The sequence below is a fragment of the Oryzias latipes genome, chromosome 5, assembly GCF_002234675.1.
Source record: "Oryzias latipes chromosome 5, ASM223467v1".
Lineage (NCBI taxonomy): Eukaryota > Metazoa > Chordata > Actinopteri > Beloniformes > Adrianichthyidae > Oryzias > Oryzias latipes.
The window spans coordinates 13,318,770-13,333,479 of record NC_019863.2 but is presented as its reverse complement, the minus strand read 5'-3'; the positions used below and the strand labels follow the sequence as shown (position 1 = coordinate 13,333,479).

General features: G+C 36.1%; 1 protein-coding gene across 2 annotated transcripts in view; it reads left to right on the top strand.

The window, feature by feature from the left end:
• Positions 1-10,911, top strand: part of LOC101172155 (protein FAM19A2) — a 124,960-nt gene extending 114,049 nt beyond the window's left edge. Inside the window, exon 5 of one of the 2 annotated variants that reach the window (XM_004068798.3) lies at positions 8,638-10,911. In XM_004068798.3, coding sequence (XP_004068846.1) covers positions 8,638-8,649 — 12 coding nt within the window. In that variant the 3' untranslated portion in view covers positions 8,650-10,911. Of the gene's footprint in view, positions 1-4,012; positions 5,781-8,637 lie in introns of those variants that run through there. The other variant, XM_020703220.2, reaches the window with a different exon arrangement.
• The last annotated feature ends 3,799 nt before the right edge of the window (positions 10,912-14,710 follow it).

Here is a 14,710-nt window from a genome sequence, read left to right as displayed (position 1 = left end):
GGCTGTTAAAATAAAGAGGAAGCTATGCTAAACGGAGTAGCTAAGGCAAAGTTTTTCAAAACACAAAACAGATTCTATAAATGATCCCTGCCCTCCACTTAGCAGCTTAAGTTAGTTAACTGGCCATTGATTTGAACAGTACACAGTCTCAGTGCAATAAATTAGCAATAAGTGTAAGAAAATAGGGCTCTAGCTTCAAACGAGCTTGCATTTGGCTTTGAATGTACTTGCAAGTAGCTAAAACAATCATTTTATTTAAAAGTAAATTAAATAAAGCGATAATGATACAAAAACAGGTGCAAACAATCCAAAATCGATCCAAAATCCGTTTCTTTGGGTTTGCTGCTGTGGGGTTCGAGGGCTTGAGTTGTTTTCTAGAGATTAATGAAGGTTGTCTGAACTTGTGCTTTAGGTCCCAGGGTGGGGTAGACCCAAAGTGGTTGGTAGGTGAGGAGTGAGGGACACTATAGATCCTCAACCATCCATCACAGTCTTCTATTTGACTTACCAATTGTCTGTAGTAGAGCTTAATCTTCCATTATTCATAAATACAGGAGGCATGGATGAAGAAACACTTTTTATTTTAGTTGGGTTAATAATTCATGCCCCTTCATACAGCTGCAGGGAAGCAGAAACACAGGCACAGATGTGGAGAGGGCCTGGTGGGCAGTAGAACCCTTCAGAACCTGAGCTCTATTTTTAATTAGAGAGTCAGCGGAGGTCGCTCCATGCCCATGGCCTTGCTCCCTCCCACAGCGAACCAGCAAGGGACAACTTGTGCTTGCTAGAAAGCTCCATTCCCCAACTTCTTGAACACTTAACATCCTCTGAGGAATGAGCAGAAAAATGGAGAAGAATGGAGCTCAGAGTGCTAAGTTTGGCACTGGTTCAGTTTGGATTTTATTAGTAAAATTCAAGAATGAAAATAGAATCCCATCAATTTGACAAAAATCAACTTTAACAGAAGCAAAACCTTATTATTGTACACAAGGAAATGGTCAATCTCATGATAAAAATTAACATAATTTTAAACAAATAAAAGTAACCCAATAATTTCCACAGCTAAACCTGAGGTGTAAAAAACTCAATTAAAAAATGTCATGATCTAAAGAAACAAAATGCCAGTTTCATATCATTGATCAGAGTGATGAGCTGGTTTGTCGTTTGCATCATCTCTGCTCTCATTGTTTTCAGGTTGTTCTTGTTGCTCCTGATCATAGGGAGAACTGTACAGGAAATTGCTGCTCACAACCTGTTGCTTATAGGAGCAGTGACAAAAAAAATCAATAAAAAAAAATCAACAGCATTCATTTGTTTCTGTGTGGCTGAAGGGTTTGTGCTTATAGTCGTTTTATTAGTGAGTTAATTCTAGACAAAAAAATAGTTCTGTTCTGCTCAGAGCTTGACTCACAGTAAAAATCCCTCATGTGAATGAAAATCCAAACCTTTTGCAATATTTCTTATTAAAAAAGGCAATTTCTTCTGCCTGAAATGTATATTTATTTCATGAATTAGTGTTTTATTTTGATTATTTGTTTTTGTCAATGTTATTTTACGCTTTTGCATAGTTCAGAAAAAACAAAAAAAGGCTCTAAACGTTTGCTTGACATTAATGCTGCAAACAGACAAATTTCTCTTTCAGCAATATTAATCTTTTTGTTGTTTTTTGGTTGCAGTGGTGGCATTGTTGCTGAAATATGATGGTATGCTTTCACCCAACAATGAATTCACATCAGTAAATCAGGTGTCTTAAGGCCCTCAAGCCTTGGCTTGGACAAACAAGTTGGTTTCATCTTTCTCTGCATGTTCCAGGAGCTGCTAGTTTTATAGTCTTCTAATATCAAGAATTATAACCCTGCCAGCTCCTGCTTTTCGCTTCCTATCAATCAGAACACATAGGCCAAAAGAACCACAGAGCCCCTGCACTTGACAGATGCTATGAAGCTTGGAGAGAGTATTAAAGTTTTTTGATAGATTGCTGTCTGAGAAAGATTTCTATTCCAGAAATAATGAAAATATGTCTGACATTTGCAGCACCAAAACTGAATGAAAGATACTGTACTGTAGTTGCAAAGGCAGTCTGAAAATATTTTTTTTCCAATGCATTAGTTATAAACAAAAATATTCTTTAAGCAATTAAAATCCACTATACTCTTACTTATTTTGCTGCCTTTAAGCAGTTTTCTTTTATAAATGGATGTGTCCTTTTAAAATGCAAACACAGTACAAAGGAAAGGAGATAAATTTGTAAAATTATTGGAAAGCCTTCTTAATGCCTGACTAAGGTGCATATTTGTAATGAAAATAACCTTCTGGGATGGTGAGTTTGAGGGTAGCTCCAATAAAAAATATGGTAAACTTTGTTATTGGCAAACAGCATTTTTTACCTTTTGTTATTTATTCTTGTTTTGACTTTCTGCCTCCTCCAGCGTGTATGGGGTCTGCTATGATGGTACTCTTTTGGTTCTCCTGGAATTGGATTGCCATATTTAACTGGATCTGAAAACAGAAAACATACAAACGGGCACCTTCAAGGTTGTTGCATCATTTTGAATAAGACAAAGAAAAAAAAATCCAATCTGAAGGCCAACTTCCAAACAGCTGACAGTTTGCACAGTGGGAATCCTCATCATGCCAACACCAAGAACTGCAGTTTTCTTCAGATTTAGGGTCTCGGTTTGTATGCTCTAATCCTAGACAATATGGAACAGAATGCACAGTGTTCACTAAAAACTCTTCACACGGGAACAGACAATACTAAAGTGTGATGTATACGGAGGGAGAACATTATTGGAGGTGGGAGTATGAGTGCGAGGGGCATTGACTTGTAATTGCTGGAAGGAATGTTAATGCAAAGCCAACAAAATCAGTTTTGATAATGGCAATCCCAATATTTTTGGGGTTTGTGCTTTCTTTAAGATTACAGTTATTTCGCCCGTAAAACAAGTTTAAGTTCTAATCAAGACTAAGTTTGCCTGAAAATAGTCCTAAGGTCAACTCCATGAATCACATGGGTTATAAACGACACAACCAGCTGTTAGCCTGCAAGAGGGAGAGGATCTGGTCAATCACTGCTTTGTGTGGTTCTGTTACACACTGTTGACTCAACAAATTAATGTCTTAGAAATTTCAATTTTTGTTAAATCCAATAATCCTATCAACTCGTTAAGTCAATGACTTGACTATCCCTTTGGTATTTGCGGAACATATTCAGTTTTTTAGTGCAAAACCATGAGCACAGTTCTGTCCCATATATCTCTATCTCTATCTCTATATAGGATAACAGTGGTTGAATTTTTTTACTAAAGGTGTCCTGGATCAATTTAAGGTCAGTGAATTGGATTGAATTAATTTATTCACATCAAACCAATATCGACTTTGAGCGACCAAAAAATCTGATATGAATTGTTAAAATGAATCATTACACCATTAAAGATTGGTAATTAAACTTTCACTCAGGTCTAGATTGTGCTTAAAGACCCACCAAGATTGCATGTCTAAGTATTTCTTTATTTTAAATAGTTGTAAATCAGGAGAAAACAAAAAAATGCAGTTGGAAAAAGCTTGTAATCATGACGTAGAAGATACAATCAGCAGGCCACAAGATCCCTGCTACACTCCTTTCTTTTCATACTTGCAGTCAAATAGATCCATGTACGTCTTCATTTTCATCGTATGAACTGGTATCTGGCTCAAAACTGTACGGCTGGGTCGCTCCAATATTGTTTGCCATTTTTTGTTATACCAGTAGGGTTAGGTTGGGGGTTGAGAGTGTACAGATGGGTGATGGAAAATGACATGTTTACTTAACACCAACAGTTCTGCCCACAACTTAGAGGCAAAATCCTAATGAACTACTGCTGCTCTGCAAAACCTATGTAACAGGTTTGTATATTTGTATTTGTATATTCAAAAGACCACTGGGACCGCTTTTACAATAGATCAAATGATTATCAGAGTGGGACTTCAAAGACTGAACCGATTCATTATCATACAGTTAAATGTGTTACAGATACCAGCAGAAGATTTGTACAGGAATGCTGGTGCACAGTAGAGGTTGGAGGTCCAGAAGTTCTAGAAGTTGTGACGTGAGAAACATCTCCAATAGGGGCAGAGGATGAAAGGCTAAAATCCCAAGGGTTTCTTAGTTTTAAACCAATGCACTGCTGGTCATGCAAAAAAAAAAAATCCTCATGAAAACAATATGTAAGAAATAACACACACAGACAAACTGAATGAAGAGAGAATAGATGCAGGGTGTGATGGCCCTCAGGCTGTGACCCCACCAAACTGGGAGAGGGGCTTCAGTAGATGTCAAGAAAAACATCAGAGATTCTTAGCATGCAGAGTTCGGTCTTAGGGATGACTAAGATGCTGAAAAAACCCTCTGGCTCTCAGACCTCTGGAAGACAACCTGAGCTTGATCTGCCACTGCAATGTGGGAGAAGCCAGTGAGTTTAGAGAAACATTTCCTGTTTTAAGTTGGGATTTCATTCTGAAAATTCCAAGTTTTGCAATGACGATTTCATAAACCAGTAAATTCTTTTGACCTTAGGTTATATCCGGTTATTTTAAAGTGATGATGGTTATTGTACTCTTTGGTGATGTAATACACTGAAAGTGAAAGAAAACTCCAAAGAATGGCTAAGAACAAGCATTAAACAGTACACTAAAGTAGTCTATGAGATTTTGTGTACAGCATTGGTGAAAGGAGATAACATGCCATTTGAAAGACACCTTTCTAACCAGATGTACGTATTTGGAGCAGCTCCCTCTAGAGGAGAAAACCTAATCTGTCTTTTCACTCAACACAAAAACAGGGTGGAGACAGAGCTCTGACTTCTGACAATCATCTAATCAGTGATGACCAAAAATACTTAACTTCTCTTGTTTCTTCTATTATTTTGTTTTTTTAACATTCCATTTTGGTTGCTGGAAAGTACTTTTCTGTTTTCAAACATTTTGTTTATATTTTTTATTTTATAATTATTATATTTTATCTTTTTTGAATTGCGCTTTAGTTTCTGGTATATCGTTTTGATTTTTAAAATGTAATATTTATTTAATTTGCTTTTTTAATTGTCCTTGTGGTATTTAATGTGTTTTTGTGTTGAGTAATTTGTTAACATGATTTGAACTTGAGGGCCACTATTGTTGATAGATGCAGAATTGTCTAATAACAGTGATTATTTTTTCAAAATAATATTATTTTTCTGACCATTTTTTGTTTGTTTGTTAAAATGATTCCATTTGGACAAGGAACAAATATCTGATTTTTACTAGTTGATTTTTCATTTACTTTTTATTAGGTATTTACTCTTTTTTGAGTGTATGTTAGTGATCATTGTGTGGATTTCTTTCAGTAACAGAGGGGTATTAGAAATTGTATCCATGTGTGAAAGTCTCCATGCAAAATCTGGAAGTTTGTATGATACATGAATCTGTATGCATATGTATTTTTCCATCATTAACATTTTCTTGACTCTGTCTTCTCTGGAAGACAGCCCTAATGAGTTTGTGTGGACCATGTCCCTCAATAAAATCTTTGGTGCACTTCTTTGCTTTTCGTTCTCAGTCAACATCAATCAACCACAATAAAAGGAAGGAAATGTTCTCAAGTTTTAATAAACGGATAACTGAAAAAGCAGAAAAATCATTCAAGTGGAAGAAACATTAAAGAAAAGCTATTTATTCAAATGTGTAAATTTTAAGAGTCTTCACTTCATCTAACAGGAAGCTAAAAAAAATATTCTGTGATCAATCATTGTAAATTGTTAAATGAATGAGTCTGTTGGAGTTCGATACACACTCATGTGCATGGGAAGGAACTGTCAGTCAGGTGTGATCTTTCATCTTGAAGAAATTTGAGCTTCAAAGGAAGGATTTGAGCTCTTATTCTGAAATTCCCTCTGTCCTGTAATCAACAGCGGATTTCAAAGTTCTAGCACTAAAAGAAACTTACTGCATGGGGAGGTGTTCCTGTTTGTTTTCAGTTATTCAATCAATTTTTCTATATTCTTTTAGATATAGTATACAATTGTGATGTTCCAGTTATCTAAGTCTGATAGACTACAAGAAAAAATCTTTTTTTCTAATTATGTGCATATTTTTCCAATAAGGAAAAGATGTAAAAAAATACTTTTTACCAAAATAAAAGCTGTAGATTGTTTCTTTCTACAAGAGCGACTATGCAAGAGAAACTTCTTAAAAAATGTACTTGTGAAATTTTATTATCATATAAATATGTTTCCGATGTCAGGTGACTGATCTCAAAATTTCTACAGTCAGAGCAGCAGGGAGATGAAATCATTCTCATATTGTCTGTCACATTGTGATTTCTGAAAATTGCCACCTGGAAGTGAAAATTAAAATGAGCCTCCCCAAGTGGCAATGACAGTGTCATCAGTTGCAGCTAAAAAAAAAATCCACACTTTTATAAAAAAAATTTTGATTGCATGCCTCAGAAAACTGTAAGTATGTGTCAATGACATGCAGATTCATCTGGCAAGACCCCACCAACTTAGGCTTGTGTGAAGAACAAAATACTGTAAAAACAGACTATTTTCACAGATGGAAGTGTTAATCATTTATTGTCATCAATCAACAAAATAGAAGTTAAAAAAAAAGAAAAACCTAAATCAGATTAATATTTGGTGTGACCACCTACTGCCTTTTAAAAGAACATAATTTCTTCAGAGTTTTTTTTTAAGGTACTCAGCTTGTAGGTTGTTCCAAATATCTTGGAGAACTAACCACAGATCTAGTGTGGCTGATGGCTTTCTCACATCCTTTTGTGTCTTCATGTCATCCCACACACACGGAATAATGTTGAGATCAAGGCTTTGTGGAGGCCATGCCATAAGTACTTCTTGTTCTTCCTCATAAAAAAATAGTTCTCATTGAGTTTGGCTGTATGTTTGGGCTTGTTGTTTTGGTGCAGAATACATTTGGGGCCATTCATCATGGTATTGCATGATGGAAACTAGGGGTGTAACGATTAATAGATGGTTTAATTTATGTTCATTAATTCCAACCAGATCAATCTGAGGCAAGTTGTTAATCAAATTAACCTATACCATTATAAAATATTTGCAAAATGAAACAGATAAAATAATCGATATTGGAAAAAACCATTTGGATTGAGACATGACAGGTTTATTTTACTACAATGTTAAAACTATGGCAGCAAAAATGATCAATCCATCATTACAGTCCAATGTGTGGAAACACTTTGAAATTTGCTAAGACATGTGACTATTGAGAATGCCATTTATCTTGACCCAATCTCCAACTCCATTTGTATTAATGGAGAGACCCCCAACAATGCTTCGCTGTTGCCTGCTGACACTATTATTGCACCGTTTACCAGCCCTCAGAAAAACAAACTTCCTTCTGCTTCAGCCAAATACTTCAAATTTGGACTCATCAGTCCAGAGCAGCTGCAGCCATTTTTTTCTATAATCTAGTCTCTTTGTTTTCGTTCATAATGGAGTCACTTGGTCTAGTTTCCACGTTGGAGGTTTGGCTTTGTAGCGGCATGTCTTCCATAAAAACCACTTCTGGACAGACTTCTCTAGACAGTAGAGAGCAGATAGGTGTAACTTTGATTATCATTAGCATCTGTTTGGTATTACTGGTTCATTACACACCAGATAATAATTCTACAAAATCTTGTGCCTGTAAGAATTGATACTGGTTTGAAGGCAAACGGTAAAAAAATCCAATAGTTTATTTTTTCATTAACTCAACTGAATTTTGTAAATTAATAACAATGAAAAATCATAATTTGTATTTCTGAAAGTAGGAGTATAACAGCAAGCATTTGTTTTCAATATTTGATATCATTTGTCATTATTTTATGTTATGAGACATTTCATGATTAAACATTTGTTCAATTTATTTATCTAGAGTACAAGAATATATTCTAAAACTTAACAAAAATGACAGGATTTTAGCCATAGAAGACCAGAAGTTTAGCAATTTAAAATTGTTTGTACAGGGAAGTTTGTTTATACATTTTTCTTTTGAGCAAGAGTAAAAAACACAGCATGGAAGTTAGTTGATCATTTTAAGATTTAATGCAACAGAAACAATAGTTGTTTTGTGGCATAATTTTATGTACAGTATGACAAACACAAATCAGTTGAAATGGGTGTGATCCTTTCGTTGTGATATTACAGAGGTAAGCCCTTCGTCCCTGAATTTTCCCCCAAATTAAAAAAAAATCGTAAGTGTTTTTTCCTTTCAAGGTGGTGCTAAGTTAATTGGGGTCCCGGACTGAACAGTGCATTGCAAATTAGCAACATATGCTGTGAAGGGGTTAAAATAATTGGGTTACTGCTTGGAAACGCTTTATAATCTAATCCAAACATACAAGTTCCACACATTTAAGCAAAAGACCACCAAAGCTATTTTTACTTATAATTGTAAATATCTTTGAACATAATATGTGTTGAGATGATTGCTACCGGTTTTAGGTTTTTATAGAAAAACACTAGACTTGACCACAGGGAAAAAAAGTTTATACTATAAGATGGTTACAATAAAAGATGGTTTTGAAGATAATAATGATTGTCATTGTTTTTATCCTTTTTTTCCAGCTTCTATAATGCATTTTTTTTCTTTTCTGGTTTTTAGGTCACCCGATAGTCGTGTATTTCAAGGACAACCTTTTGTGGACCAGAATGGAGTTTCTTGGGCCGACTCAGTGGGATATTGGGATGTGTGATTTTGTGTTTGGTGGAAACAAGGGACCAACGAGGACAGTAATCACAGACATTCCAGTGAACAAAAGGAGGAGCAGCACCATGGAGCTCCATTGGAAACTACATAACCAAACAGATTCCTAGCTTTTACTTTTATTTTCAACAGTAGCTGTGTCTAAGCTCTTCTGGCCATCAGATTTCTTATTGTAATATAGTTCTATTCCTGTGGACAAGAAGACTCAACCATGAAGTTATTTATTGACTTAAAGATCTTGGATTACCCTGAGGGGGCATAACAATCATTCATAAAGCAGAACCATGTGATGTGAAACTTTTGTGTCATTCTTATTTGCCCATATCCTCTTGGACTCCTGATGCAGAACTGTGTGGAAGATCTGGTGGGGTCATAAACATTTTTATTCACTTCATTCTTACGGAGAATAGATTTTTTGAACTTCTTTTGTTGGTTTGATACATTCCCTGGCTCATTTTTTTTTATCTTTAAGAGGACAACTCATTTTTAAAGACAAAAGACGATGCCACTAAGATTAAACACAAAGACCACAGGTTTTTAAGGGCGAACACAGCCAAGTTCTGTCTGAATGGATTGGTTCAATTTCTAATACCTGGAAACAATAATTCATTGCAAAATGTCAATATTACCTTAATAAACCTAACTCAGTAAATATTGCTGTTAAGTAAAATGTGGGATTTCTGTTTTAATCTGTGCTCCTTATTTGGTCAGTGTATCAAAAAAGTTGAAATAAAACAAATACAGGAGTGGGTCAGAGAAGGTCATCGGTCATCCAGGTCCTGATATCACAGAATTTAGATCTTTAGGGCAACTGGACTTTAAAGGTTGATCCAGAAGATGTTTTGCTTTTTATTCAAGTAGTTTCTTCAGTTTTATCTGCTGATGGGAAATTATGATTATTTATGTGGTGTTACTTTAGCGAAGTGGCAAAACGTTCCAAAACTAAATGTTGTGTGCAGATACAGAAGTGCTTATCAGAATGGTCAGGTAATGTCTTCTTACTTGATGGGACTCGAAGGTGATGTCACTCAGTGGTTGATTGTTATTGCGTGGCACCTAAGGGTCTCATTCACACCTGCTGCACACAAACAACAAACCCCTAATGACTGTCAATGAAACCTGAATTCCTTATCAGCAGTTTGAACTGAAAAAAACGACTTGAATGAGCAGCTCACTGTCTTCTAGATGTTTCTTTAAAGTCCAAATCCGTAATAAATATAATCCTGTGTAAAATTAAGGAGTGCATTTTGGTTGTATTGTTTTGGTGGAAACAAAAGAGTACAGATTTTATCTCACTTTATTTTTTTCATTTAAAGACCCACTCCAATCATCTTTTGAACTTATTTTAAAAGCGTTTCCAGTGGTCTTTTTTTGGCAAAATCATTTTTAAAAAAATTGTTTTTTTTAGGACATAGTTTCTGCAGACCAGCAGAAGTTCATTAAAAATTCATCTCTGAGTTGTAGGTGGGACTGTTGGAGTGGATTAAGACTGCACCCACTTCCCACCCTCTATTTACACTCTAGTTTACAGCCCCTAAAACCCCAACCTAAAATTACCGGTGCATAAAAAGGGCGAGCATTTCAGTCGTCTTTAAGGGGATGCATCAAAATGGAGTGGATCAGGGATTTTGTGGTCCACAGACTGTAGATTATACGTCACTCCTAAAGCTTTTTCACATGGCTTTTTTTTTGCCTGCCCCTGATTCAGAACGAATTTCTAAATTTTCTTTATATAAGTCTTCCATCAGAAGAAAAATGCCACAAGAGGATTTTAAAATTACCAAAAACACGATTTTCATTGGAGTGGGTTTTTACAGTTCAATACCATCAGGAACATGATCCTGTGAAGAAATAAAGGAGCTATTTGTGGTTGTTTTATTTTGGTAGATCCGAAAAAAGCATTTATTTTATCTCTCTTTTTTTCCTTTTAAAAAAATAAGCACTTTACAAGAATGCTTTTAGAACCAGTTTTTCCCTTTTCTAGATTCCATTTAAAGAAGGAAACCATCTACTCCAAGATAGGTGTGCTTTGTGAGTAACAAGAAAATGCATAAATGAAATGGGAACATTTAACTTGTGACCTTACCAACTATACAACTCAGAGGACTCCAAGGGCAACCAACATTTCTATCCACTCTGATATGTGTAATAAAGTCATTATCATTACCAGAATCAATGCGGAGCTCTATTTCCTTCTCTGCAGAAGCCAAGTAGGTTTAAAGTTGGAGTGACGAGAGGCAGGAAACAGCTGCAACATTTCTTTTGTATTTACCTGCATATGAGAAACCCTGTAGAGACAATACATTTTAGTGTGGAGCACAGCAAGCGCTCTTCTGACATGACAAAAGGAGGCATTTTGAAATGTAATTTCCATTGTCACGATTCTAGGATTAACATCAGTGTACCAACTGTTTTGGTCTGTCAGTCAAGAATTTTCTCTAAATGACCTATTGTTTTCTCTCAAAGCACAACATGTATAAATCCACAGAACATTTGATATGGGGGGGGGGGGGGGGGGGGTGAGAGGAAGGCAGAGGACTTTGGAAGGGGGACAAATGTAATGGAAGGCCATTACATATGAAAGAATCAAACTGTTGTTATTATTATTGAGTTTTCCAAACATAACAATTTCCTCTTGCCAAATAGGGAAATGGCATGGATTTTGGCTGAGGCCAGGGTGCTGGCCAGCATACACAATACAGGGAACTGGCAAGTAATTTGAGGGACTCTGGATTTCATTTAGAAATATCACGTTTTTTTGGTTATTTTTGCAAAGGAGATTTGCAGTAATAACTTCTTAGTCAATAATGATACTAATATCGGCTCAAAAATTGGGAGGTCAAGTCGCGGGGCAAATCTTTTTCCCCTCTTGTCCCCTCGTAGCCATGCCCCTGATCCACACATCGCAGCATGAAATTCTTATGAAGTTTTTGATGCGGGTGGTAGGGGGGGACATTGTGTGTCTTTTGTTGAGCTACCAAGTCCCACCCTAACCCACAATCAAGTCCCCACTCCTAAATCACATCGGATAAAAGTGTCTGCTAAATGAATGTAAATGTAGAGTAAGTCAATTTTAGCCTGTAATTGAAATGGTACATTCACAACAAGAATGCTTCCTATTCTAAACACAATTAATTAAGCCAAAATGGAGAAGGTTTGCTTCCAAAGATCAGACATGTGGGACTGATGCTGAAAGGAAGGAATGAGGGAGGTTGCTATGGTTAGCGATCTAGGTTGTGTTTTGTTTGGCGAGAAATCATTAAATTACAGTAATGACTAATTTCTCATTCCTGCATGCAATTCACCGGAGACCTCCATGAATTTAATAAAAAAGCTGGCGATGAATTACAAACAAACGAAAGGCAGTGGAATGGCTTGATGAATATAAAGAGCAATCCAAAAGTGTATTAATAAAACAATATAAAAACGTTGCTAAATCATTTGAGATAAAGGCTATTTGCATAATTCATTAAGATTAATCTGACTAGGCAATCTACGACGGTACTCCAAGGAGCTCAGGCGAAGACGTGTTTCAGTCCCCTGGAAAAACCCTTTCTATCTACAAACAATGATACAAATCTGTCCTTGGATCAGAGAATTAACCTCCTTGCACTTTGTAGCCCCTGCAGTGTTGAAACACAATCCTTCAGTCATTGCCCTTTATTGAAGCTAATATTCCATTAATAATGAAAATTCTCTTTATACTCGAACTCCTTTGGTGTTAGTCACTTTACCAAAAGCAAAAGTTCAGTGAAATTTGACCTACATGTTTGGAAGTCACAATGTGAATGCAAGGTGTTTAAATTTCTGTTCTACTTCTTCTGTGGGAAGTGAGTCTTGTACAAGTCAAAGACCTATGTCCGTCTGGATTGGTTTTCCACATCTGGTGGGATTTCCCTAATATGTGCCCACGGCTTCTACTTCTTGCCTTTTCAAAAACATGATACTACAATCCCTGCATTTATTTTTCTGGAAAGATGGCTGGAGCTGCTCATTAATCCGCTTTTCCTGCCCATTTCAAAATGGCTGCTTCCATGAAATCTGAAAAAACACTTTTTGCGGGTAACAGTTTAGCAAATTTTTTATGACTTTATGGTGACAAAAACTCATCTATTGTTATGCATTTTTAAATGAATACCTGCTGCATTTCTTTATAATACAGTTACTCCATGTCAGAAAATGTGTGGATCAAATTTGAGACAGTGGTAAAAAAAAGGTGCTTTTTTCCCCCTGAACACTCATGTCAATGTGTTTGCATCTTAAAATAACATAGCTGTGAGCAAAAACTCAGTAAATCACCCAACATATCGTAATTGATACTATCTGCATCTCATAAAAAAAAATATATGACTACAATTGCATTCTACTTTGATTTCTTTAGAAGGCAACATAGGTTTTCTCAATTTGTTGCAGCTTAACGACACAGAACGCATTTTATTCTTTTTAAAGGTTTGAGAAAAGACTTGGTGGATTTGTAACCTGCTAAGTGTTAGAGTGTCCTTTCTGAGTCTGGAAAATCATGAATTCCAATCCATAACTGGGAGGAGAAAAGGGTACCCTGCATGATACGAAGCATTAAATGTTGAATCAGTTTTCAAGCAAAACGTTAATCTTGTTAAGAGTGGAAAACAAACTTTACACACACTGCTGTGTGACAACTGGGAGGACTTTGACCTGGTCAAACTCTTGATCTGCAAACTTGGAGCATCATTAGCTTGTAGTAATTAGCAATTAAAAATAAAAAAGTAATACATATTCAGAATTGAATTGAATAACATTGAAAAAATAACAGTAAATAAATGGACATTTACTCAATTTTAGTCACAAACAAACCACTATTCATCATGGATTTTTAACCTACCCAAGTTGCATACTCATTATTTTATTTTATTTGACTTATTTGTTCTGATTTTAGTCCTTCAAGTCAATTCAGATGTTGACCAACATTTGTTTTGGTTTTTAAGTTCCAACATGCACTAAAATGTGGGTGACCAAGGCACAGATTGTTTTAATTTAACCATTTTGAGCAAAATCTGGACTTTAAGCATAGTTATGCTTACCAAACAAAAAAAAAAAACTTTTTTACCTTATGTAATATGTAAAATATGTAATGATGAATGTCAGAAGAAATTAAAGGGTATAATTTTCTTTAGTTGCTTTTCTATTTGTTTATTATCTTTCTTTTTTAACTGTTGGACATTGGCAATTCAAGTTAGGTAGTGCCCTCATTTAATTTTTGATCAATTCACCTTAGTAAAAATTTAAAATACACACTGAATGTTTTAGAGCCTTTCTGAGGCATGCTTTATCTTTTTATATGCTATGGTTTTGATTCAGAAGACCGTGCCTTGAAATGTCCCAGTAAACATTTGTTGCTGTAACACCTGAGGATGTGATACTTGAATTCAAAGCCTCACTGTTCACATCAAGCTTGGGTTTTTAACCACAGTTAGGAGAGCAGCAGAGCAGTAATGAAAGTAGAAATGTGTGTGTGTACGTATATATAGATACCCTGAAGGAAGAATAAGATGGCCAAAGGAAGATTTCCAGACCATGGATGTTAAGACATGAAAACTCCTCACCATACATGGAGGGTTCCATCCCAAATCCAGCACCCTGAGACTGTATGCTAGCCGCAAGGAAGGAGGCCGAGGACTAGTGAGTGTTGAAGCCACTATCCAGGATGAAACATCCAAGATGAATGAATACATCAAGCTCAAGGCCCCAAATGACAATGTGCTCAGTGAATGTCTCAGGCAATGGAGAGCAGAGGATACGGCACTGGATGACAGATCCTCAGGGGAGGACAAACCCCTCCATGGGATGTACCACCGGACCATAACTGAAGTGGCTGATATCAAGAAGTCCTACCAATGGCTAGAAAGGGCTGGCCTACAGGACAGCACTGAAGCGCTCATCCTGGCAGCTCAGGAACAAGCCCTGAGCACCAGAGCGATAGAGGCTCAGATCT